Here is a 25,122-nt window from a genome sequence, read left to right as displayed (position 1 = left end):
AAGCACAGTACCATCCATTGTATAATGGCTGTACTTGGTTTTGCAGCCCAGACCCATTTACTTGAATTGGGCTCAGCGCCACCTAGACCACGTGGCATCACAGGCCTACGAAGAGACTACTGCTACGGCCTAATCATGCCAGGGGTCAGCCCACCACCAATCTGGTACTGATGACCGATGCTGAGGATAGGGCATCAGTATAAAGCACTCAGAAAACCCCTTTAAGCAATAAGGGGAAGCTGTGTGTGTGGGGGGGGGGGGGTTATTCTCATAACTCCCCTACCCTTTAACGTGCTATTTGCAGTTCTTTGCATATGTATACTACTTGATGTAGGATTTCACTGCGCTAGTTATGCTATGTTTTTAACCCCTTGTGCTAAGATGTTCCCTTCACACTGGTTTCCCTCCATGCATCCAGATACCAGACAGACACGTCACGATTAAATAAATACGGATTTATGATGTATGCATGCCGACATACACGCTGCAAAGTCCATACAAAAATAAATTACTCTGTAAAATTTGGAAAATAAGTCTTTAGTCCACAGGTTCCAGGCTACGCCATGGCAGAGGGGGTCTTGACTTTCGGCGACAACGCCTGTTTGAAGCGTCGCTTTAGGTCTTGCATGTTTGGGGACTTTGGTCGGGGGATAATGGAGCCTCGTCTTTTCTCTCCGTTGCTGCTGGACTGATGCTTGCTGATCTCTTTGCAGAGATGCTGGAACACATCACAAACGTCCTGACAGTTTTCGCTGGTGGAAATTTCCACAAAAGAGCAGCCCAGTTCACTGGCGAGCTGGATCCCGGCCTCCGAGGGCACTTGCCTCATGTGGAGGAGGTCCCCTTTATTGGCCACTAGGATGATGGGAGTCTTAGTGTCGGAATGGACTTTTCGGATGTGCTGATGAAGGTGACGTATGTACTCGAAGCTCCTGTAGTCTGTGATGGAGTAGACTAATAGGAAGCCTTCTGATGACTGCACGCACCGCAACATATCTGCCACCTGCGACACGTCATCGTCCACCTGCACAAAAACACAAGAGCGAAACTATATATTACACGACATCCGAAAAAAGAAAGCCTGGAAACAGGCTACAGAAATTCTATAGTTACACAAAAAAAAAAAAAAAAAGGGTTAAAAACCGGAGGGTATTACTGCAAGTTGTTCTATTATTCCTTGTAGAAGTTATGAATAAATTGCTAGTAGTGTACAATGAAGGTCCAGATGGGTGTTACCACTTAGGGGTGTGTCCCTGCACAGTCTGACATTATTCCATCAGTGATACCTGGTCAGGGACGAGCCCCCAAGTGGCAACTCCCATCTGAACCTTCATTGCAAACAGCTGGCGATTCATTCATTACTTCTAGCAGGAATAATAAAAGGAATGGCACATCATAGAGCCATAAAAATAGAGGCTCCAGTGATTACATGTAGGATGCAAGTAACTACTAAAACAGACATCAGAGAGAAGATACGAGCGGCACTACTGCTTACAGCGGAGCGGTGCGCGTGTCCAGGGAAGAAGATCCACAGATAATGGTATAGTAAGGACCGGCACTCGCTATTGGTAGTGATATCAAATAAATTTAATGGTCACATACAAATGGTTAATGTGACGCGTTTCGGCTATTAGAAGCCTTAAAGGCTTCTAATAGCCGAAACGCGTCACATTAACCATTTGTATGTGACCATTAAATTTATTTGATATCACTACCAATAGCGAGTGCCGGTCCTTACTATACTACTAAAACAGACATGTCAGTACAGGTCACAGGCTGTCTTCAAGGGGGGTCCATGTTATTCAGAGTCTGGAGTTGTGCTAAATAAATGCACTCACCCACTTCACCCCCTCAGATTCCAGTACCGCTGCTCTGCTACTCCATGCTGGACTTTGTTTACTTGGCTGCAGCGGTGACATGCCAGTATACCCCATGGGACTACTGCAGCCAATCATCCGCCTGAGAGATATAGAGCACAAGACTGATGAGGCCAGTGATTGGCTGCAGCGGTCAGATGGGTATATGGCACGTCACGTAAACAAAGCTCGGCAGGGAAGGCAGTAACTCAGACAACCCCTTTACAAGATTTCTCCAAAATTCTGATATATAAAAAGGTACCAACATGTCTTCTCACATGACTATATTCCCCATGAAATAATAATTATGGAGCAGCTTCTCTTAGAAGTCTGTGTTGTGCCATTCCCCTATGATTCCTCCTGGAAAAGTATGAATAAACTAGGCGTCTTGTCACTGGCACTGTCAGCTGTAAATGGACAAAGTTAGGCCTCGACCGTATGTATTTTGAGGTCCGCAAAAATACGTACGACGTCCGTGTGCTTTCCGTATTTTGCAGAACGGAACAGCTGGCCCTTCGTAGAACAGGACTATCCTTGTCCGTAATGCGGACAATAATAGGACATGTTCTATTTTTTTGCGGAACGGAAATAGACATATGGAAACGGAATGCACACGGAGTAACTTCTGTTTTTTTTTGCGGATCCATTGAAGTGAATGGTTCTGCATACGGTCCGCAAAAAAAAAAAAGGAACGGACAAGGAAAGAAAATAAGTTTGTGTCAAAGAGACCTTAGGCCTCCTGCACACGACAGTATTTTTTAACGTCCCGCAAAACGTGGATCCGTTATACCGTGATCCGTGCCCGTTTTTTCTTCCGTGGGTCTTCCGTGATTTTTGGAGGATCCACGGACATGAAAAATGAAAAAAAATATCTAAGTCAAGTTTGCCATTGAAATTATAGGAAAAAAACGGACACGGATGACAATCTTGTGTGCATCCGTGATTTTTCACGGACTTATTGACTTGAATGGGTCCGTGAACCGTTGGCCGTGAAAAAAATAGGACAGGTCCTATTTTTTTTCACGGCCAGGAAACACGGATCACGGATGTGGCTGCCAAACGGTGCAGTTTCCGATTTTTCCACAGACCATTGAAAGTCAATGGGACCGCAGAAAAACACGTTAAACGGGACAACGGCCACGGGGGCACACAACGGTCGTGTGCAGGAGGCCTTACTTGGTCAGTTATTGTGAGACTGTACCAGTAGTGAAGCCTACTCAGAGAGAAGGTATAATGGAAAGATCTGCACTAGGTTTGACCTGCACCTGGTTTTAGCTCAAAATAACTTATGGAAATAACTGACCAAATAAATGAAGTGTGAACTTAGCCTTAGGGCTCGTTCACACGACCGTATGGCTTTTTCAGTGTTTTGCGGGCCGTTTATTAACAGATCCGATTTTCCGTTTCAGTAGTTTTTCCGGTTCCGTTTTGTTTTTCCGTATGGCATATACAGTAATTAGATAGAAAAATTTGGGCTGGGCATAAAATTTTCCACAAAAACGGAACGTATACGGAATACATTCCGTATGTGTTCTGTTTTTTTTTTTTTGCGGACCCATTGACTTGAATGGAGCCACGGAACGTGATTTGCGGGCAATAATAGGACATGTTCTATCTTTGAACGGAAAAGAAAAACAAATACGGAAACGGAATGCATACGGACTACATTCCGTATTTTTAAGTAAAAAATAGCTCCAAAGTTGTTATTTCGTGAGGGAAGTATCTATAAGGTTCTAGTCCTGATTACAGCCTGAAATAAGGGATAGAGCACATACGGCTTTGTAGCCAGACCCACGTCAAATCTGAATGGATTATAAAATAATATATGAATGCTATAAAATGCAATTACTAATATAATCTGCACATATAATGTGACATATCTATAATGACATAAGAAAGTTGCCATTACGAGTCACTTCTCCCGATACTCCTTGAGTCAGAAGGATCAGTGACTCACTTTGGTGGAACCGATGTCATTTTCCAGCACAATACAGACATTGGGGGGGCAGGAGATGAAAGTAATACAATTATTGCATGTGAATGTGTCACCACAACATAGGAAAGGAGCTTCTGAAGACTAGGGTACCGAGGATTAGACGTCTGTCCAGCGGGTGGAAAACTACAACTCCCATCCGGTCCAGACAGCCAAACAGACAGGGTGGAGGCTGCTGCTTTAGAGGATATTATGGGGTCTTTACCTTGACATAACCCGGAGTGTCCTGGATCTGCACAGACATGTGCTCTCCTTCTACGCTCACGAGCCTGGAGTACAGGTTTCCTGATTGAGAAAATACTGAGTATTAATGATCAAGTCACGTCTGAGCTGAACTGATGGTAAAGAAGATCTGTCATGGGAGCAAACCTTAAAGGGGCTGTGCCAAGTTTAGCTGTTATCCCCCCCATCCACAAGATAGGGAAAAACTAACTGATCGCTGGGCCCCCCCCTGATCCGGAGCCGATTGTGCGGCAGGTCAGGCATGCACCCTGCCGCTTCAGTCATTCTCCATGCGAGTGTCAGAGATAGCCGAGCACTGTACTCCGACGCTCCCATAGAGAATGAATAGAGCGACGAGGCGTATGCCTGACCTGCCGCTCCATCAGATCGGGAGAATAGATCCCTGTTCTCAAGATCGGTGAGGGTCCCAGTGGTCGGATCCGCAACAAACTTAGTTAGTTTGTGGATAACTTCTAAACTTGGCACACCCCCTTTAATTTTTTTTTTTAAGGGGTTGTACGACTTGGGCAGAAACTTGCAGAATGGGGGAATTGTGACAAAACATCAAAAGGAGCATTATTCACTAGTTTTTGGCCCTGGATATTAAACAGCCCTAGCATACTGTGTGGGATATCAGGGACCAATGTGCAAAGGTTCCTTTACACAAGGCGATTATCGTGTAAATTATCGTTAAATCGAGCGAAACTGCTCGACTGTAAAAGCAATGAACCATAGAGCGACAAGTCGGTAGATTTCTCGTTGGCTCGATCATTTGTGTGGGCACAGAAATCATTGCACGTTAACGATCTCTTACGTGTAAACAGAAATCGTCCATTCAAATTTCGATTTGTGGAAATGCCAAAGTCTGATGTACAGACAATGGAATATGCGATCAAAATTACGATTTTGTGAACGATAATCGGCGCATCTAAAGGGTAATTATTGAATACAACAAGAAACGACTCGTTCGTCGCTCAATCGTACTAATCACCGCCTTGTGTAAAGGAACCTTAAAGTATCAGGGACCAAAAAGATTTATTAGGAAAGTTTGTTTTGACCCCAAAACGAATTGGTTTAGCATGTACCTACCCCCCTGGGGCAGTGATGGCTAACCTCCGGCACTCCAGCCTGTGGTGAAACTACGACTCCCAGCATGCTCCATTCATTTCTTTGGAGTTCTGAGAAAAGCCAAGCAAGTGTGCATCTTGGGAGTTGTAGTTTTACCATAGCCGGAGGTTAGCCATCACAGCCCAGGGTCACATTATCACTAGGGTTTTAAATTAGAGACTCAGCATGTACCTAACCCCCTGGGGTACATTATCGCTAGGGTTAACTCACCAGTATTAGATTCATAGTCTCCAATAAATCGTTTTGTGAGGAATCGGACAATCATTGCTGGAAGGAAAAAAAAAAAAGGGTTAGGAAAGTGCTTCAGGAATGAACAGACCAAAGCTAGAAGTTTCAGTGACTAAAACAAAAAGGGATCCGAGCGGGGTGCTAATCCGATAGATCTGACACTGCCATAATCAAGTAGTGAAAATAAAGCATATATCTCTTAGGTCTCTTGCACACTAACGTTTTTTTACCCCGTTTCTGTTCCATTTTTTGCGTTCCGTATACGGAACCATTCATTTCAATGGATCCGCAAAAAAAACGGAAGGTGCTCCATATGCCTTCCGTTTAAAGATAGAACATAGTACTGTTCTATCAGGGGCCAGCTGTTCCGGTCTGCAAAAAACGGAATGCACACAGACGTTATCCGTATTTTTTGCTGATCCGTTTTTTTTGCAGACCGCAAAATACTGAAAAATCCATACAGTCGTGTGCAAGAGGCCCTACACTTCAAGTGCCCATAGATGTTCCTATAACGGACGATCTGGGAGTGACCAGCAATAGGAAAAGTACTATAAAATTCACACTAAGAGAGTAGTTTTTAGTGGTCTGACTAGAAGTATTATGATGAGCATCAAACAAGCCAAATAGTAGCACCCCTAGGAGCATTGGCTACCTGGCACTGAAAGGGTGTCCTGCCCTGATTTGTGGCATCTATGGGGACATTGTATTTGACTCATTGAAACCTATTCCAGAACGGTTGAAAAATTAAAAGAAGTCACTAAAGTCGAGATTTTCCCAGACGGGAGACAATACACATGTTTATTTTTAATTAGGTTTGAGACAATGCAATCATATGTATCTTATCATGTATGTGGTTCAAGGCCCCCAAAACAGTAAAAACAGCCAAAATCAGCCGATTTCGGTAAGATTTGTGTGTATGGGGGGGGGTGCTCACTCTTCCCTGTGTGTCAGGGGAAATGAGTTGTCGGGCAGCCTTTTCCCCGCTGCATCCTCAGCCAAGTCTAAAAACTGTTGAAACCAGATGATTTCAACACGTGTGTTGGGGGGGGTCTTCACTCTTCCCTGACATGATGTTGGGATAAGAAGGATTGGAAAAGTTCTCTGATCACAGGGGATATACGACTTGTCTGGCAGCCTTTCCCCCTCTACTCCACTGAGAACACATGCATCCTCAGCCAAGCCATGGTTTATGTCCTTCAGAAGAGTGAAAACAGCGGATATTGCCAAGACTTATGTGTGTGTGTGGGGGGGGCTTCTATTTACTCTTCTCTGACTCGATGTGGGTGGTAGGAAGAATTTGGGAAGGTTTCAACCTCTGATCACAGAGGAAATAAGAATTATCTGGCAGCAGAGAACACATGCATCCTCAGCCAAGTCATAGTTTAAGACACCCATAAGAGTAAAAACAACCAAAACCAGATTTGGGAAGGTTTCAATTAGAGATGAACGAATTCCATAAGCGGAAATTCACTCACGTTTCGTTTGGTGGTTAAAGGTGAATGGCGTTATGGATTCCGTTACCACGGACCATAACGCAATTCTATGATGGAATGCCTTTAGAGGCATTCCATCATACTAGAAGTATGGGCTGCAAAACGGATCCAACCCGTTTCCGTTATGCATTCAGTCAGAGAATTGCGTTATGGTCCGTGGTAACTGAATCCATAACGCAATTCACTTTTTACCACCAAACAAAGCGTGAAAAAAAAATCGAAATTTGAAATTCGCTCATCTCTAGTTTCAACCTCTGATCCCAGGGGATATAAAAGTCGTCCGGCAGCCTTTCCCCTCTTCCCTTTTGAGAACACATGCATCCTCAGCCGTGTATGGGGCAGTTAGGAAGAATAGTGTTGGGTTAACAGCTATTGGGGCTTGATTCCCCCCCCCCCCCCCCCCCCCCATCTCTCCTACCACATACAGTACTCCAGTCCAAAAAGTAATAATTAGCATTTTCTATAGTATCTACAGTAGAGAAGATCTATCCAGGACTTATTCCCTTCTCAATCAGACGCCCTGAGACATGGTTACAATGTGATCAGTAAGTGCAATTCTAGCAGAAAACTATCAAAAATAAATTAGAACTGAAGAATGCCCATGTGTGAGGAGGGCACTTACCGGTCTTGCCCACACTGCTTGCCCCCATCACAACCATTTTTATATCCCGGACAGTGAAATAATCCGCAGACTCCGGGATTGGCGCAAGTAAGAAGTTGCTGGACATGGTCGGTAGACGCATGAGAGAGGCAGGAGGTGAGAGGCGCAGTCACACAGAGCGGCTCATCCGAGGGCTGCTGCACAATGCGCCTCCTCAGCGCCGCCCGGCCACTTATATACCCGGCCCCGGTCACCGGCGGCGGCGCGGCCAGGAAAGGCAATCAGGGCGGCTCCGAGGGGAATGGCGCTGGTTACGCAGAATGACGCTCCCGCTGTCATCCGCCGCCATCACTCGGCCCCGGGGACCCTCTGTCTGAGGGACAATGGAGCCGCCAGGGGGTGCACTGTGACAGGGGAGGCTGCATCATGGAGAGGGGGAGCGGGCGAAGGGTGGGGGCACCCATATTCTGTGGAGGAACAGAGCGGGCAAAGGGTGGGGGCATCCATATTCTGTGGAGGTACAGAGCGGGCAAAGGGTGGGGGCACTCATATTCTGTGGAGGAACAGAGCGGGCAAAGGGTGGGGGCATCCATATTCTGTAGAGGAACAGAGCGGGCAAAGGGTGGGGGCACTCATTCTGTGGAGGAACAGAGCGGGCAAAGGGTGGGGGCACACATATTCTGTGGAGGAACAGAGCGGGCAAAGGGTGGGGGCACTCATATTCTGTGGAGGAACAGAGCGGGCAAAGGGTGAGGGCACCCATATTCTGTGGAGAAACAGAGCAGGCAAAGGGTGGGGGCACTCATATTCTGTGGAGGAACAGAGCGGGCAAAGGGTGGGGGCATCCATATTCTGTGGAGGAACAGAGCGGGCAAAGGGTGGGGGCATCCATATTCTGTGGAGGTACAGAGCGGGCAAAGGGTGGGGGCATCCATATTCTGTAGAGGAACAGAGCGGGCAAAGGGTCGGGGCACTCATATTCTGTGGAGGAACAGAGCGGGCAAAGGGTGGGGGCACTCATATTCTGTGGAGGAACAGAGCGGGCAAAGGGTGAGGGCACCCATATTCTGTGGAGAAACAGCGGGCAAAGGGTGGGGGCTCTCATATTCTGTGGTGGAACAGAGCGGGCAAAGGGTGAGGGCACCCATATTCTGTGGAGAAACAGAGCGGGCAAAGGGTGGGGGCACCCATATTCTGTGGAGGAACAGAGCGGGCAAAGGGTGGGGGCACTCATATTCTGTGGAGGAACAGAGCGGGCAAAGGGTGGGGGCACCCATATTCTGTGGAGAAACAGTGGGCAAAGGGTGGAGGCACTCATATTCTGTGGAGGAACAGAGCGGGCAAAGGGTGGGGGCACCCATATTCTGTGGAGGAACAGAGCGGGCAAAGGGTGGGTGGGGGCACCCATATTCTGTGGAGGAACAGAGCGGGCAAAGGGTGGGGGCACCCATATTCTGTGGAGGAACAGAGCGGGCAAAGGGTGGGGGCACCCATATTTTGTGGAGGAACAGAGTGGGCAAAGGGTGGGGGCACTCATTCTGTGGAGGAACAGTGGGCAAAGGGTGGGGGCACCCATATTCTGTGGAGGAACAGTGGGGGCACCCATATTCTGTGGAGGAACAGTGGGGGCACCCATATTCTGCTGAGGAACAGAGCGGGCAAAGGGAGGGGGCACCCATATTCTGCTGAGGAACAGAGCGGGCAAAGGGTGGGGGCACCCATATTCTGTGGAGGAACAGAGCGGGCAAAGGGTGGGGGCACCCATATTCTGTGGAGGAACAGAGCGGGCAAAGGGTGGGGGCACCCATATTCTGTGGAGGAACAGTGTGGGCAAAGGGTGGGGCACCCATATTCTGTGGAGGAACAGAGCGGGCAAAGGGTGGGGGCACTCATTCTGTGGAGGAACAGTGGGGGCACCCATATTCTGCTGAGGAACAGAGCGGGCAAAGGGTGGGGGCACCCATATTCTGTGGAGGAACAGAGCGGGCGAAGGGTGGGGGCACCCATATTCTGTGGAGGAACAGAGTGGGCAAAGGGTGGGGGCACCCATATTCTGTGGAGGAACAGCGGGCAAAGGGTGAGGGCACCCATATTCTGTGGAGGAACAGAGCGGGCAAAGGGTGGGGGCACCCATATACTGTGGAGGAACAGAGTGGGCAAAGGGTGGGGGCACCCATATTCTGTGGAGGAACAGAGCGGGCAAAGGGTGGGGGCACCCATATTCTGTGGAGGAACAGAGCGGGCAAAGGGTGGGGGCACTCATATTCTGTGGAGGAACAGAGCGGGCAAAGGGTGGGGGCACCCATATTCTGTGGAGAAACAGTGGGCAAAGGGTGGAGGCACTCATATTCTGTGGAGGAACAGAGCGGGCAAAGGGTGGGGGCACCCATATTCTGTGGAGGAACAGAGCGGGCAAAGGGTGGGTGGGGGCACCCATATTCTGTGGAGGAACAGAGCGGGCAAAGGGTGGGGGCACCCATATTTTGTGGAGGAACAGAGTGGGCAAAGGGTGGGGGCACTCATTCTGTGGAGGAACAGTGGGCAAAGGGTGGGGGCACCCATATTCTGTGGAGGAACAGTGGGGGCACCCATATTCTGTGGAGGAACAGTGGGGGCACCCATATTCTGCTGAGGAACAGAGCGGGCAAAGGGAGGGGGCACCCATATTCTGCTGAGGAACAGAGCGGGCAAAGGGTGGGGGCACCCATATTCTGTGGAGGAACAGAGCGGGCAAAGGGTGGGGGCACCCATATTCTGTGGAGGAACAGAGCGGGCAAAGGGTGGGGGCACCCATATTCTGTGGAGGAACAGTGTGGGCAAAGGGTGGGGCACCCATATTCTGTGGAGGAACAGAGCGGGCAAAGGGTGGGGGCACTCATTCTGTGGAGGAACAGTGGGGGCACCCATATTCTGCTGAGGAACAGAGCGGGCAAAGGGTGGGGGCACCCATATTCTGTGGAGGAACAGAGCGGGCGAAGGGTGGGGGCACCCATATTCTGTGGAGGAACAGAGTGGGCAAAGGGTGGGGGCACCCATATTCTGTGGAGGAACAGCGGGCAAAGGGTGAGGGCACCCATATTCTGTGGAGGAACAGAGCGGGCAAAGGGTGGGGGCACCCATATTCTGTGGAGGAACAGAGTGGGCAAAGGGTGGGGGCACCCATATTCTGTGGAGGAACAGAGCGGGCAAAGGGTGGGGGCACCCATATTCTGTGGAGGAACAGAGTGGGCAAAGGGTGGGGGCACCCATATTCTGTGGAGGAACAGAGCGGGCAAAGGGTGGGGGCACCCATATTCTGTGGAGGAACAGAGTGGGCAAAGGGTGGGGGCACCCATATTCTGTGGAGGAACAGAGCGGGCAAAGGGTGGGGGCACCCATATTCTGTGGAGGAACAAAGCAGGCAAAGGGTGGGGGCACTCATATTCTGTGGAGGAACAAAGCAGGCAAAGGGTGGGGGCACTCATATTCTGTGGAGGAACAAAGCAGGCAAAGGGTGGGGGCACTCATATTCTGTGGAGGAACAGTTCACAATTACAAGCTATTGGAGCCATGCTTAGGGAATTGCATGATCAGCCATTGCCTTACAGGACAGAACTTCATGCAGCGTGCGCAGGACCGTATTTTCCGTCACATTGGTGCTCATGCGCACAACCACATGTTCAGTCTATGCATTTTTTTGGGATTGGATGCGGACTCAGTGGGGCTACACCGTGTGCTATCTGTATCTGGGCCTAATTTTTTTTAAAAAAAATACATGTCTGTGGCGGCATGTACGTGGCCGTGATCCTTTCTTTGCAGACCACAAAATGGATACTGTCAGGTGCATGAGGCCTAATAGAGACAGGCCTCGTTCACCTTTCCATGTCCGTTTGACGCCTGTGGAAAATCCGCCCGTGTTCTATACGTGAAGGATCCGTGTTTGGCCTTTGTGTCCGTGTCCTTTGTGTCATCCGTATTCCACGGACACCGCTCAGCTGAAAGTCATTTTCCAGAGCATCTCCTACCAAAGGTCTCTGGAAAACCGCTGACAGAACGGGGCGTATTTGGTCCATACCCCTGACCGCGGTGGTGCACGTCTCTGATGTGTGAACAAGCACAGTAAGGCCTCATGCACACGGCCGTATTTTCTGTCCACGTCCGATCCGTCTTTTTTTTTTCATTGCACATGGACCAATTCATTTCTATGGGGCCGCAAAAAATGCGAACAGCACCCATGGATACATCTGTGTGGCCATATGTCCGTCCGGCAAAAAACAAAAATGTCCTATTCTTGTCCGTTTTGCAGACAGGAATATCCAAGAGGGAGGGACGTGCGGAGCGGGAAAATGCGGGATGCAGTGGGTACGTGTTTTGTCTTTGGAGAACATGGAACAGCACACGTCTGCGATTCACTAGTGTGAACGAGGCCGCGCAGAACTCCGCATACAGGGACTCTGCATACAGGGACTCTGCATACAGGAACTCTGCATACAGGAACTCTGCATACAGGGACTCTGCATACACGGACTCTGCATACAGGGACTCTGCATACAGGGACTCTGCATACAGGGACTCTGCATACACGGACTCTGCATACAGGGACTCTGCATACACGGACTCTGCATACAGGGACTCTGCATACACGGACTCTGCATACAGGGACTCTGCATACACGAACTCCGCATACAGGGACTCTGCATACAGGGACTCTGCATACAGGGACTCCGCATACAGGGACTATGCATACAGGGACTCCGCATACAGGGACTATGCATACAGGGACTCCGCATACAGGGACTCTGCATACACGGACTCTGCATACAGGGACTCTGCATACACGGACTCTGCATACACGGACTCTGCATACACGGACTCTGCATACAGGGACTCTGCATACACGGACTCTGCATACAGGGACTCTGCATACACGGACTCTGCATACAGGGACTCTGCATACAAGAACTCCGCATACAGGGACTCTGCATACAGGGACTCTGCATACAGGGACTCCGCATACAGGGACTATGCATACAGGGACTCCGCATACAGGGACTCTGCATACAGGAACTCTGCATACACGGACTCTGCATACAGGGACTCTGCATACAAGAACTCCGCATACAGGGACTCTGCATACAGGGACTCTGCATACAGGGACTCCGCATACAGGGACTCCGCATACAGGGACTCTGCAGCCGCAAAGTCTGAAGTTCCGAACCATAGTAACAGTTTATAAGGCTGGAAAAAAGACATCTGTCCATCCAGTTCGGCCTGTCATCCTGCAAGTTGATCCAGAGGAAGGCAAAAAAAAACTGTGAGGTAGAAGCCAATTTTCCCCACTTAAGGGGGAAAAAATCCTTCCCGACTCCAATCAGAATAACTCCCTGGATCAACGACCCCTCTCTAGTAGCTATAGCCTGTAATATTATTACGCTCCAGAAATACATCCAGGCCCCTCTTGAATTCCTTTATTGTACTCACCATCACCACCTCCTCAGGCAGAGAGTTCCATAGTCTCACTGCTCTTACCGTAAAGAATCCTCTTCTATGTTTGTGTACAAGCCTTCTTTCCTCCAGACGCAGAGGATGTCCCCTCGTCATAGTCACAGTCCTGCGGATAAATAGATGATGACACGGATTTTATCATGTAAATGCTGCAGGTTTGCAAAGGGTGAAATCCACAGCAGATTTAAAAAGCCATGTGCAGATTCTTTTGTGGGAAAGATGCAGATTAGTTTTTTTGTATTTTTTTTTTTAACTCCTCCACTTTGCTGCTACTGTAATATGCTGCAGAAAATCCACCATGTGTGGTCGCACCCTGAATGTAAAGGTGGAAGCATGCTGCAGTGTGGACCTGAAAGCTCCTGACACATATAGTAAGATATCCTAGGGCCCCACTGACCATTGTCTGCTGCAGAAAGTCTATGGCAGTGATGGCTGAGGCTACTTTCACACTAGCGTTCGGGCGGATCCGTTCTGAACGGATCCGCTCATAATAATGCAGACGGAGGCTCCGTTCAGAACGGATCCGTCTGCATTAAAATGGCAAAAAAAAAGCTGTGTGAAAATAGCCTCGGACGGATCCGTCCAGACTTTCAATGTAAAGTCAATGGGGGACGGATCCGCTTGAAGATTGAGCCACATTGTGGCATCTTCAAACGGATCCGTCCCCATTGACTTACATTGTAAGTCTGGACGGATCCGCACGGCCAGGCGGACACCCGAACGCTGCAAGCAGCGTTTAGGTGTCCGCCTGCTGAGCGGAGCGGAGGCTGAACGCCGCCAGACTGATGCAGTCTGAGCGGATCCGCTCCATTCAGACTGCATCAGGGCTGGACGGCTGCGTTCGGGTCCGCTCGTGAGCTCCTTCAAACGGAGCTCACGAGCGGACCAGCGAACGCTAGTGTGAAAGGAGCCTAACCTTGGCACTCCAGCTGTGGTAAAACTACAACTCCCAAGATCGCCCCCCCTTGCTTGGCTGCTCTCAGAACTCTATAGAAATAAATGGAGAAAAGATGTATACGTCAGTAACTATATGTGATGTTGGCTGCTCATTGCCTGGTTGTCACCGCAAATCATCAGAGCTGTGATCTGTGCCTACAGGATGGCTGAGGTGGTCTGAGACACACCCACTGTGTCATCATTGGCTCAGGCTGCTGCTGTCTCCCGCCCCCTCCACATCTGGCTCTTCGGATTGGCTGCTCACCAGGAAGTCAGTGCATGGACTTTCATTACTGGGAGCGCAGAGTTCGCAAAGAAGCCAATCAGACTGAACCTATTATTTTCCACAGGAGCGCTATAAAATTAAAGGCTGAATCTGATTGGTTGCTATGGGCAAAATCCAGAGAATGACTGTCTCCTCCATGCATTTCACTAAAAATGTTTTTACTAACCCTATGGCGTCCTGTTTTGTATCTAGAGAGCGGACGTGCTCTTGTATCCTATACAGTGGTCTAGGGCTGCAACGATTAATCAGTGTTATCGATAATATTCGATAACGGGATTCGTTGTCAACGAATCCCGTTATCGAATAATCGGCCGATTCGTTGCTATGCGGGTGGTCAGGCTCTATGCCTGCGGGTCCTTGAACTTTAGATCACTGCATCTTTATTACCTTACAATGAAGCTCCAGTAACAGGCAGTAGCTTACTCACGTGACGCGCATGCTATGCCGGCTTCATTCATAAAGCAGGTGGAGCAGGCGCGTCACGTGAGTAAGTGACGTTACGCCGCCGCCCGCTCTGCCTGTTACTGGAGCTTTATTGTAAGGTAAAAGAAGATGCAGTGATTTAAAGTAAAAGTTACTGCCGGTTAAGGAATACTGCTGTGAGCGGCGGGGCCAGGGCTGTTATGGGGAGGGGGATCTGTGGATGACACATATAGCATAAGAGGCTATATAGTGTCATCCACAGGTCCCCCCTCAAAACAGTGCCATCCTCAGGTCCCCCCCATAAGTGCCATCCACAGGTCCCCCCCATAAGTGCCATCCACAGATCCCCTCCATAAGTGCCATCCACAGATCCCCCTCCATAAGTGCCATCCACAGATCCCCCCCATAAGTGCCATCCACAGATCCCCTCCATAAGTGCCATCCACAGATCCCCTCCATAAGTGCCATCCACAGATCCCCTCCATAAGTGCCATCCACAGATCCCCTCCATAAGTGCCATCCACAGATCCCCTCCATAACAGTGCCATCCACAGATCCCCCCCATAACAGTGCCATCCACAGATCCCCTCCATAAGTGCCATCCACAGGTCCCCCCCATAAGTGCCATCCACAGATCCCCTCCATAAGTGCCATCCACAGATCCCCTCCATAAGTGCCATCCACAGATCCCCTCCATAAGTGCCATCCACAGATCCCCTCCATAAGTGCCATCCACAGATCCCCCCCATAACAGTGCCATCCACAGATCCCCCCATAACAGTGCCATTCACAGATCCCCCCATAACAGTGCCATCCACAGATCCCCCCATAACAGTGCCATCCACAGATCCCCTCCATAAGTGCCATCCACAGATCCCCCCATAACAGTGCCATCCACAGATCCCCCCATAACAGTGCCATCCACAGATCCCCCCATAACAGTGCCATTCACAGATCCCCCATAACAGTGCCATCCACAATTTTTTTTAATATGGCTTTTGAACATAATTTTTCAAGTAAAATCATATAAACCCCTTTTTTTGTAATTTTGGTGTTTTTTTCCGACAACTAATCGATTATTCAAATAATCGTTAGCTGCAGCCCTACAGTGGTCTAATTGTCTTCCTGATGTGGTAAAACCGTATATAGATCACAAATTCTGATCTACATATAATAGTGCCGTACTGTGTGTAATACAGGGCCCGACCAAAGTTTTTTGTTTGTTTTTGCATTAAAGGACAGCACATACTAGGATTACCCTGCGCTATCGTATAATGAAGCCATGTTGATTTTTGGGGGGAAAGTGAAGAAAAAAAAAAAGGTAAATCAGCCTCAGCCAGATCACCGACGGACCCCATTATAGGCAGGGGGTGAGATCTAGTAGCCACATCAGGATGCCATATTCCAAATGCTACTGTAAACGTAGACTAAGGCCTCATACACACGGCCGCTGGGTGGCCTTGCGTGCATTGGGGGCCGCAATTGCAGTCCACAATGCACGGCAACATCTGTGCAGCGGGCCGGACCCATTCAACTTGAATGGGTCCGTGGTTATGTCTGCACTGCAAAAATAAAAAATTAAATTATTTTGCGGTGCGGAACCACTCAGTTAGTGCTTCCGGTGTTCCGTGACTCTGTTCCACATCTCTGGAATTGCGAACCCATTCAAGTGAATGGGTCCGCATCCATTTGCGGGCCGCAATATGGCCACCCAACGGCCGTGTGCATAAGGCCTAAGGCTACTTCCACACTAGCGTTTTTGCTGGATCCGGCAGTGTACAGCAAAAACGCTTCCGTTACTGATAATACAACCGTCTGCATCCATTATGAACGGATCCGGTTGTATTATCTATAACATAGCCAAGACGGATCCATCATGACCCACAATGCAAGTCAAGGGGGAAGGATCAGTTTTCTATTGTGTCAGAGAAAACGGATCTGTCCCCATTGACTTGCATTGTAGGTCATGACGGATCTGTCTTGCTCCACATCTCATGACAGAAAGCAAACCGCAGCATGCTCTCCGGTATGGGAACGTAACCAAACGGAACGGAAGGCATTTTGGAGCGTTCTGTTCAGTTACATTTTGTCCCGGTTGACAATGAATGGGGAAAAAACTGAAGCATTTTTTTCCGGTATTGAGACCGTATGACCGATCTTAATACCAGAAAATATTAATGCTAGTGTGAAAGTAGCCTTAGGGCTGTTTCAGACGAGCGAGTCCATTGCAGGAATCGCGCTCCGTGTGGGAGTGTGATCCTCCGCTCTGGACTTGCCGGAGCGCACGGCATTATCATGATTTATGATGCTATGTGTCTCTGCATGGCCTTTTTTCCACAGAATCGTAGTGACATAAAGCTGTCAGTATGATTCTGTAGAAATAAGGTCAAGCAGAGACACACAGCATCATAAATCATGATAATGCCGTGCGCTCCTGCAAGTCCAGAGCGGAGGATCACACTCACACACGGAGCGCGATTCCCGCAATGGACTCGCTGGTGTGAAACAGCCCTAAGTGAACTATAAACACTGGAGAGCGGCCAACCTCTTTAAAGCCTGAACAGGTCAATGGCTCAGTTCACACATGACATATTTGCTGCATCGTTTTGCTTCAGCCGCAGCAATAAACACTATGCAGCCGTCATATATTAATAGTAGCCACAGATTTCTCCTAAAATCCTCATGTAAACCATTTTACGCTATATCATTGTTTTATAGACCGCTAGAATACAAATAAAAGGTGTTATTTACTAACAGAAATACATCTATATTAGGCTGGGTTCACATGACATTTTTCCAATCCGTTTAACCCTTAGGATACCAGAGGTTTTTTCATTTTTGGCATTTTCATTTTTCTTTCCTATATTTCTTGAGCTATAACTTCTTTATTTTTCCGTTCACATAGCTTTATGAGGGCTTGTTTTTTGCGGGACAAGTTGTTCTTTCTGCCACCATTTAATATGGCATACAATGTAGTGGGAAGCAGGAAAAAAAAAATTCAAAATAGGTTAGAATTGGAAAAAAAAAACATTATTCCTCCACTGTTTTGCAGTTGTTGTTTTTTTATATCACCAGAATATAACTTTTTTACAGGTTTATCTAATGAGCTGTATTGATACCATTATGGAGTGTGTGTGACTTTTTTTTATCACATTTTATTGGGTAAGAGAAGCATTGAAAATTGGCCATTTTGGCCCTTTTTTCCGTTACACCATTCGCCGTATTGGAAAAATATTAATTTAATTATATATATTATTTTAATGGTACAGGCATTTTCAGATGTGGTGATGCCCATGTTGTTTATATTTTTTATTTATGTATTTTTTTATTCTACGCAACTGTTATATTTAAAAAAAAAAATTTTTATATATGTATATTTTTTTTTTACGATTTTGAAGCTTATATTTGAGCCTACAAAATTCTGAACAATCATGGGTCATTATTTGTACAGAATTGCTCATTTCTTATGTTGGCCTGCCATCTGCTGGCCAAAATAAAAATTGCAGCTTCAATACCCTGGGTCTCTTAAGAGACCCAGCGCATTGAATTTGATTACTGGCATCCTCATTGGCCGCTGAGGATGCCGGTCACGCTTCCGGGTCTTTCACCCTTTAGATGCTGTGATCTCACTTGATGACTGTGATCGGCATTATTGCCGATTGCTGTCATTAGCACCGGGTCTCTACTGTTTGAAACAGCCGAGACTCACCGGCCATGACGCCTGCCGCACTTGCAAGCGGGTGCCATGTACAGAGCTTGTAGCAATGGGGTTAACGTATACAAAAAGTATACCTTAAACTGATGCCATACAGTGGCAATCATTCACCATTGGAAAACAAAAAAAAGTATATACCGTATTTTTTTTATTTTTTTATTTTTTACCAGACTCTGCAGGATACAAGAACATGGTTTGCTGCGTGTTTGTATATATATTTTTTTCTAATGTATATGTCAAAGGTAAAAAAAATGTGATGTGAACCCACTCTAAGGCGTATTTCTGGTGCAAACCTTCAATTTATACCCAAACATGCAAGGTCTTAACCACCTCCCGACCGCCTAATGCAGGGATGCGTCCTGCGGGCGGCCGGGTTATTCTTGCTTGACGCATCGATGCGTCATCTCGCGAGACGCGAGATGACGCGCATATCCGGCCCGCACATGCGCAGTGCGGGTCGGCAAAAGGCGCAGAAGGAGTTGGTCACCAGCCTGCCAGCCAATGATCAGCGCTGGCAGGTTGGTGACTTAAAATAACGAACCACCAGCCATATAACACATTATATTTATAAATATAATGTGTTAAATGGCTTCTGTGCGCTCTGTTGGGTCCTTTTCGTCGGTTGGTCCCAGCAGATAGCACAGATCACTGTGAGTACACCAAGCACAACACACTTAGGCCCCATGCACACGGCCGTGTGCGGGCCGTGGAACCGCGGCCTGGATCCCTCCTGAGAGCAGGAGCGCACGGCGTCATTGGTTGCTATGACGCCGTGCGCTCCCTGCTGCCGCCGCAATACAGTAATACACTGGTATGATCTATACCAGTGTATTACTGTACTGTGCCGGCAGCAGGGAGCGCACGGCGTCATAGCAACCAGTGATGCCGTGCGCTCCTGCTCTCAGGAGGGATCCAGGCCGCGGTTCCACGGCCCGCACACGGCCGTGTGCATGGGGCCTTAGCCCCAGATCACACCCCATCACCCCAATTAACCCCTTGATCACCCCTGTCAATCACTAGTGAAAGGGAAAAAAGTGATCAGTGTAAACTGTCACTTTTTTTTTTTCACCAGTATTGACTGTTAGGTTTTAGGTTAGTTTAGACCCCTTTGGTAGGTAGTTAGCTTCAGTTAGCGCCCAGCCCACCGCACCGCAGTCACTGATTCGCTGATCAGCATTGGTACTTTATAGTATCTGTATGCAGTAAGTAGAGAGAATAACGATAGCGGCACTCACCCAAATGTTGCAAGTTGTATCTTTATTCGTGTACAATCGAATACAAAGTTCAGCAGGCTGGGGCGGACATATTCGTGTGTTTGCTGAGTGATCAGCTGGCGACGGCCGTTTCGCGCACCTTGCGCTTCCTTTGACCTCATCACTCTACCTGTGCGCTCCCTTTAAGCGTGTCTCAGTTGCCTAGGCAACCACCGGCGCTCAAGCATATCAGCAATCAATTGCCTCGCTTGCTGAACTATGAATTCAGGTATCGGACTAAAACCATCCCTGACATCTACTTTTTTTTACTTATATGTGCTCATCTAGATGCGTCCTACTATTCTAATTTATAAATAAACGCTTAGGTCGTTGCGGTCATTCAAACCCAGGGGGCCCAACGCATCTGTGCGAATGATCCAATTCGCCTCCCTCTGCATGAGGAGGTGGTCTCTATCCCCCCCCCCCCCCCAACCCAATACTGGAGCAGGGACATGTTCCAAGGCCGCAAACTTTAAACATTTTGTATTTCCATCATGCATGCTTAGTATGTGTTCAATCAATCTGGGGCACCCTTTTCCTGACCTAACGGAATAATATGTTCCCTGAACCTCTCATACATAGGGCGGATGGTCTTCCCTACGTAGAAGGATCCACAGGAGCATAATATTAAATAAACCACGTATTTTGTTTTGTATGTGGTAAATTGTTTAAACCTGTGTTTGATGCCTGCAAAAAAAAAATGTATTTGCCCTGTACATCATGTTGACAGAGGGAGCAATCACCACATTTATAACTCCCTACTGGTATACGCTCAGTGAGCCAATTTTTTGCTTTTGTTTCCCTCAGTCTACTCCTCACTAATTTGTCCCTGATCGTATGACACTTTTTGACGGTGATCAACGGTTTGTTGCCTACCTAGGCTTCGTTCACATCACCGTTCAGCCTTTCCGTTCTCCTGCTCCGTTTAGGGGCAGGAGAACGGAAAGGACGGATAAGCACATAACTGACGCCAAACGGAGCCCTTAGGACCCCATAGACTATAATGGGGTCCGTTATGTGTCCGCTCAGAAGATGATTTTTAAGCGGAGACAAAAGTCCTGCATGCACAACTTTTGTCTCCGCTTAAATCATCTTCTGAGCGGAAACATAACGGACCCCATTATAGTCTATGGGGTCCTAAGGGTTCAGTTTGACTCAGTTTGGCATCAGTTATGTGATTATCTGTCCTTTCCGTTCTCCTGCCCCTAAACGGAGCAGGAGAACGGAAAGGCTGAACGGTGATGTTAACGAAGCCTAAGTCTTGTAACCCCTCTTCATTTCTGAGAATATCCCAGTTTTTAAATATGACCTGTTTAACCGTATCTGCCAAAGGGCTATATTTAAAAACAAAGGCAAACCTCTCTATAGTATTTTTTCTCAGGCTACCTTTTTTCTTTCTGAGTAACTCATTTTTGTGTAAATTGGCCTGTTCTTTTCAAGGCTGCATCAAGGTCAGTTTCTGGGTATCCTCTGGCTAGAAGTCTTTTCTTGAGTTCCTGAGCCTGCTTTGTATACCCTGCTTCTATACTATTGATACGTTTTAAACGTATGAATTGACCATACGGAACTGCTTGTTTTACGCTTCGTGGATGATAGCTATCATAGTGAAGTAATGAATTGGTGGCAGTGGGCTTACGAAAACCTGTAGTGACTATGATGTCCCTCTCTATTGTAACCATTACATCAAGAAACTCTAATGTTTTACCTCCAATATTCATTGTGAATTTCATATTCATTTCATTCTGGTTATTGAGAAACTGGACAGAATCTTCACATGACTGTCTCGGGCCCTGCCAGATCATAAAGATATCATCCACGTAGCGCAAAAATAGTTTTATGTGTTGCAGGTAAGGGTTAGAGGTCGAGCAAATATACTGGTCTTCAAACACTGCCAAATACAAATTGGCGAAAGTGCAAGACACAGGCGTGCCCATGGCCGTACCATAGATCTGCCTGTACCAGCATCCCCCAAATGTAAACACAATATTGCTGAGTACAAAGTTAAGTGCTTCCTGGACAAACGAGCAATAGACATCACTCTTATCAGTTTTGCTCAAAACCTTGATGACCGCCTGCACACCCTCCCTATGGGGGATACGGGAGTATAGGCTTTCCACATCAAGTGACACCAAATTAAATTCATCTTGCCACTGGAAATGCTTCAATGCTTCCAGGAAGGAGTTGGTGTCCTGCAAATATGACAAGAGGGGTCTAAGCAGCCAGTCCAGGTATTTGGATAATGACTCAGTCACTGACCCTATCCCTGCCACAATGGGGCATCCCGGTGGATGGGTCAGTGACTTGTGGATCTTAGGTACAAAGTACCAAGTGGGTTTTTGGGGGGATGGTGGTACAAGCCGATCCATGATACGGGCCATAAAGAAATCCATATCTATGTATCGTGTGAGTAACTTGCAGAGCTGTGCTTGAATTGTGGGAATGGGATCCTTTTCAAGTAAACTGAGGTGTCACCTAACTGTCTATGTGCTTCCTGTAAATAATATTCCTTGGTAAGGAGTACAATATTGCCCCCCTTGTCCGCTGGTTTCACTATGACGTCCTCCCTATTAGATTCTTCGTTAGTAATGTTGCTTTCTACCTTGGGGTACACCAAAGCTTTAACATCTCTTAATATTTGTTTATGGAAGACATCAATGCTACTCCCAGCGGGCAAGGAGGGACAATATGTGGACTTAATACCCCCCTCAAAGCGACCTGCTTCTAAACTGGGGGCAGGAAGGTCACTAAGTTCTATGTCAGCCAAACATTCCAAACAGGCAATTTCCCTTTCACTTATAGGGCTCCTCGATGTTGTAACCCAAGAGGTTAGTCTGGGCCGGGATTTCACCCTCCCTTTTGGAGCCTAAAGTGAAAGGGGCGTTACTATACATTTTGTGTAATTGTAATTTTCGTATAGCTTTAAACAGATCAATTTCAAACGTTACTGGGTTGAAATTTTCTACTAAACTGAAGCTGAGTCCTTTGTTTAGGGCGCTGATACAAGGGGGTGGAAGTTCAAGTGTGGTCAGATTAATTACAAGACTCTCTCCGGATGTTGTAGTAGGCGAGTCTGTCATTGACGCCATGACACTTGCTTTTTGTTGCGTGACGACTTTCTTGCCCGTCTCCTTTCTCCTTTTTCTTCCCCTTCTTGTGTTACGTCTAAAGGGGATGCGTTTTCTGCCGTCTTTTTATTTATGTAGGCGTCATCTGACATGCTGGAATCACTATCTGTTGTCCAGTAATCACTTCTATTTTTTCTTTGAGGGCGTCTTCTTCTCTGTCTTCTTCTATTCCAGTCGAATATTTTACCGCTGTCGTAATCGCATTTATCGCGTAAGAATTTATCCTTTTTTCTTTCCTTCACTTCCGATTGTATGATGACTAATTATTTTTTATTTTTTTTCAAAGATCATCAATTGGCTTTCCGTCAATCTTTGTGTAAGTTCAATCTTTGCGTTCTTTAAGTCCTCACTGATTTTGTTATATTCTTGTTTTTCCTGTTTTAATACCAGGGTAAGTATTTGGGATGAAAAATTCATGTGGAGCTCCTTCCATTCTGCTGTAAAAGCTTAATCTTCCTCATATTGGAGGAGTTCTTTATACACTCTGAGACCTCTTGGGACTCTGCCGCTCATGTTATATGATTTTAAAGAGTTAACTGTCCAGAACAGACGTACCTCCTTATCTGCAAGGTTGGGGACACGCATCTCAAGAGCTCTAGTACTTAAGGACTGTAGTGTGTCATGGGAGTTACACTCTGCAAAAAACGCGTCCGCCCCTTCTCTGCCCATGTTCAGACTGATCACAGTCAGATCAATAATAGTATTTGTGTCACCTTAGTTCGCCCTCCACCCAAAACGCAGTGTTTGCCCGATCAGGCCTGATCGGTCGCCCACATATGCATTCACCCCTGCCCGCCCCGCCGCAGTGACAAAATTTTTTTTTTTTTTTTTATCACTGCACAATCACTACACAAGCGCTGCGGCGATAAAAAAATCTGTTTTGATATTTTTTTTATCAATCGCAGCGGCTTCCTGTACTTCGCTTTTTTTTTACCTTCTAGGTGGACTAAGCGATCGACCAGCTGCAGCACTGATGTGCATTCTGGCAGAAGCATTGCGCTGCTGTCAGATTAAACAAAGGTCGTGTATGCAGCGCTGCGAGATTTCTCCTCTGCAGTAAAAGATACGTTTGCCGAGGCTTATGAGCTGAGGGGCGGTGTTCATATGCTTTGACAAACACTTTGTATATTAAAAAAATAAATAAAAAATCCCGGCAATGATTTATTCATCCACATCGATTGATGTTTGGATGTTGGCCGGAGCTCCTATGTCCTGGCAGACGCCTTTCCCCTCTTTTTTTTTTTTTTGCACATTTTTTGGCAGAGATTTTTTCATCCACATTGATCGATGCGAATGAAGAAATCTGTGCCGTTCATTTTTTCTTTCAGCCCAGAGGCTGAACGGAAAAAAAAATCTCATTACCCGTATGCTCAATATAAGGAGAAACTCCTAATGCTGGCCATACATGTAATGATTGCAGAGACCCTCAAATGCCAGGGCAGTACAAACACCCCACAAATGACCCCATTTTGGAAAGAAGACACCCCAAGGTATTCTCTGAGGGGCATATTGAGTCCATGAAAGATTGAACTTTTTGTCACAAGTTAGCGGAAAGGGAGAATTTGTGAGAAAAAACAAAAAAATATCAATTTCCGCTAACTTGTGCAAAAAAAAAAAAAACTTCTATAAACTTGCCTTGCCCCTGAGGGAATACCTTGTGGTGTCTTCTTTCCAAAATGGGGTCACACGTGGGGTATTTATACTGCCCTGGCATTTTAGGGGCCCTAAAGCGCGAGAAGTCTGGAATCCAAATGCTTAAAAATGCCCTCCTAAAAGGTACTCATTGGAATTTGGGCTCCTTTGCGCACCTAGGCTGAAAAAAAGTGTCACACATGTGGTATCGCCATACTCAGGAGAAGTAGGGCAATGTGATTTGGGGTGTATTTTTACATATACCCATGCTGGGTGAGAGAAATATCTCTGTAAAATGACAACTTTGTATAAAAAAATGGGAAAAGTTGTCTTTTACAGAGATATTTATCTCACCCAGCATGGGTATATGTAAAAATACACCCCAAAACACATTGCCCTACTTCTTCTGAGTACGGCGATACCACATGTGTGACACTGGTGCGGAAAGGGGCCCAAATTCCAATGAGTACCTTTTAGGATTTCACAGGGCATTTTTAGGCATTTGGATTCCAAACTACTTCTCACGCTTTAGGGCCCCTAAAATGCAAGGGCAGTATAAATACCCCACAAGTGACCCCATTTTAGAAAGAAGACACCCCAAGGTATTCCGTGAGGGGTATGGTGAGTTCATGTAAAATTTTATTTTTTGTTGCAAGTTAGTGGAATATGAGACTTTGTAAGAAGAAAAAAATAATAATAATTCAATTTCCGCTAACTTGTGACAAAAAAATAAAAACTTCCATGAAC

The 25,122-nt window shown here is 47.0% G+C and overlaps 1 protein-coding gene across 1 annotated transcript; it reads right to left on the bottom strand.

The window, feature by feature from the left end:
• Positions 1 to 445: 445 nt before the first annotated feature.
• LOC122937551 (ras-like protein family member 11A) lies at positions 446 to 7,806 on the bottom strand. The gene is made up of 4 exons (XM_044292670.1): positions 7,543 to 7,806; positions 5,410 to 5,466; positions 4,055 to 4,134; positions 446 to 1,024 (listed from the first exon to the last, which is right to left on the bottom strand). Exons 1-4 carry the CDS (start codon positions 7,661 to 7,663, stop codon positions 557 to 559), a joined length of 726 nt encoding a protein of 241 aa, XP_044148605.1. The 5' UTR covers positions 7,664 to 7,806; the 3' UTR covers positions 446 to 556.
• Between the last annotated feature and the right edge of the window lie 17,316 nt (positions 7,807 to 25,122).

This window comes from Bufo gargarizans, chromosome 1, assembly GCF_014858855.1.
Source record: "Bufo gargarizans isolate SCDJY-AF-19 chromosome 1, ASM1485885v1, whole genome shotgun sequence".
Taxonomy (NCBI): domain Eukaryota; kingdom Metazoa; phylum Chordata; class Amphibia; order Anura; family Bufonidae; genus Bufo; species Bufo gargarizans.
Note: the sequence above shows the minus strand (reverse complement) of the source record. Positions and strands in the feature narration are given on the sequence as shown.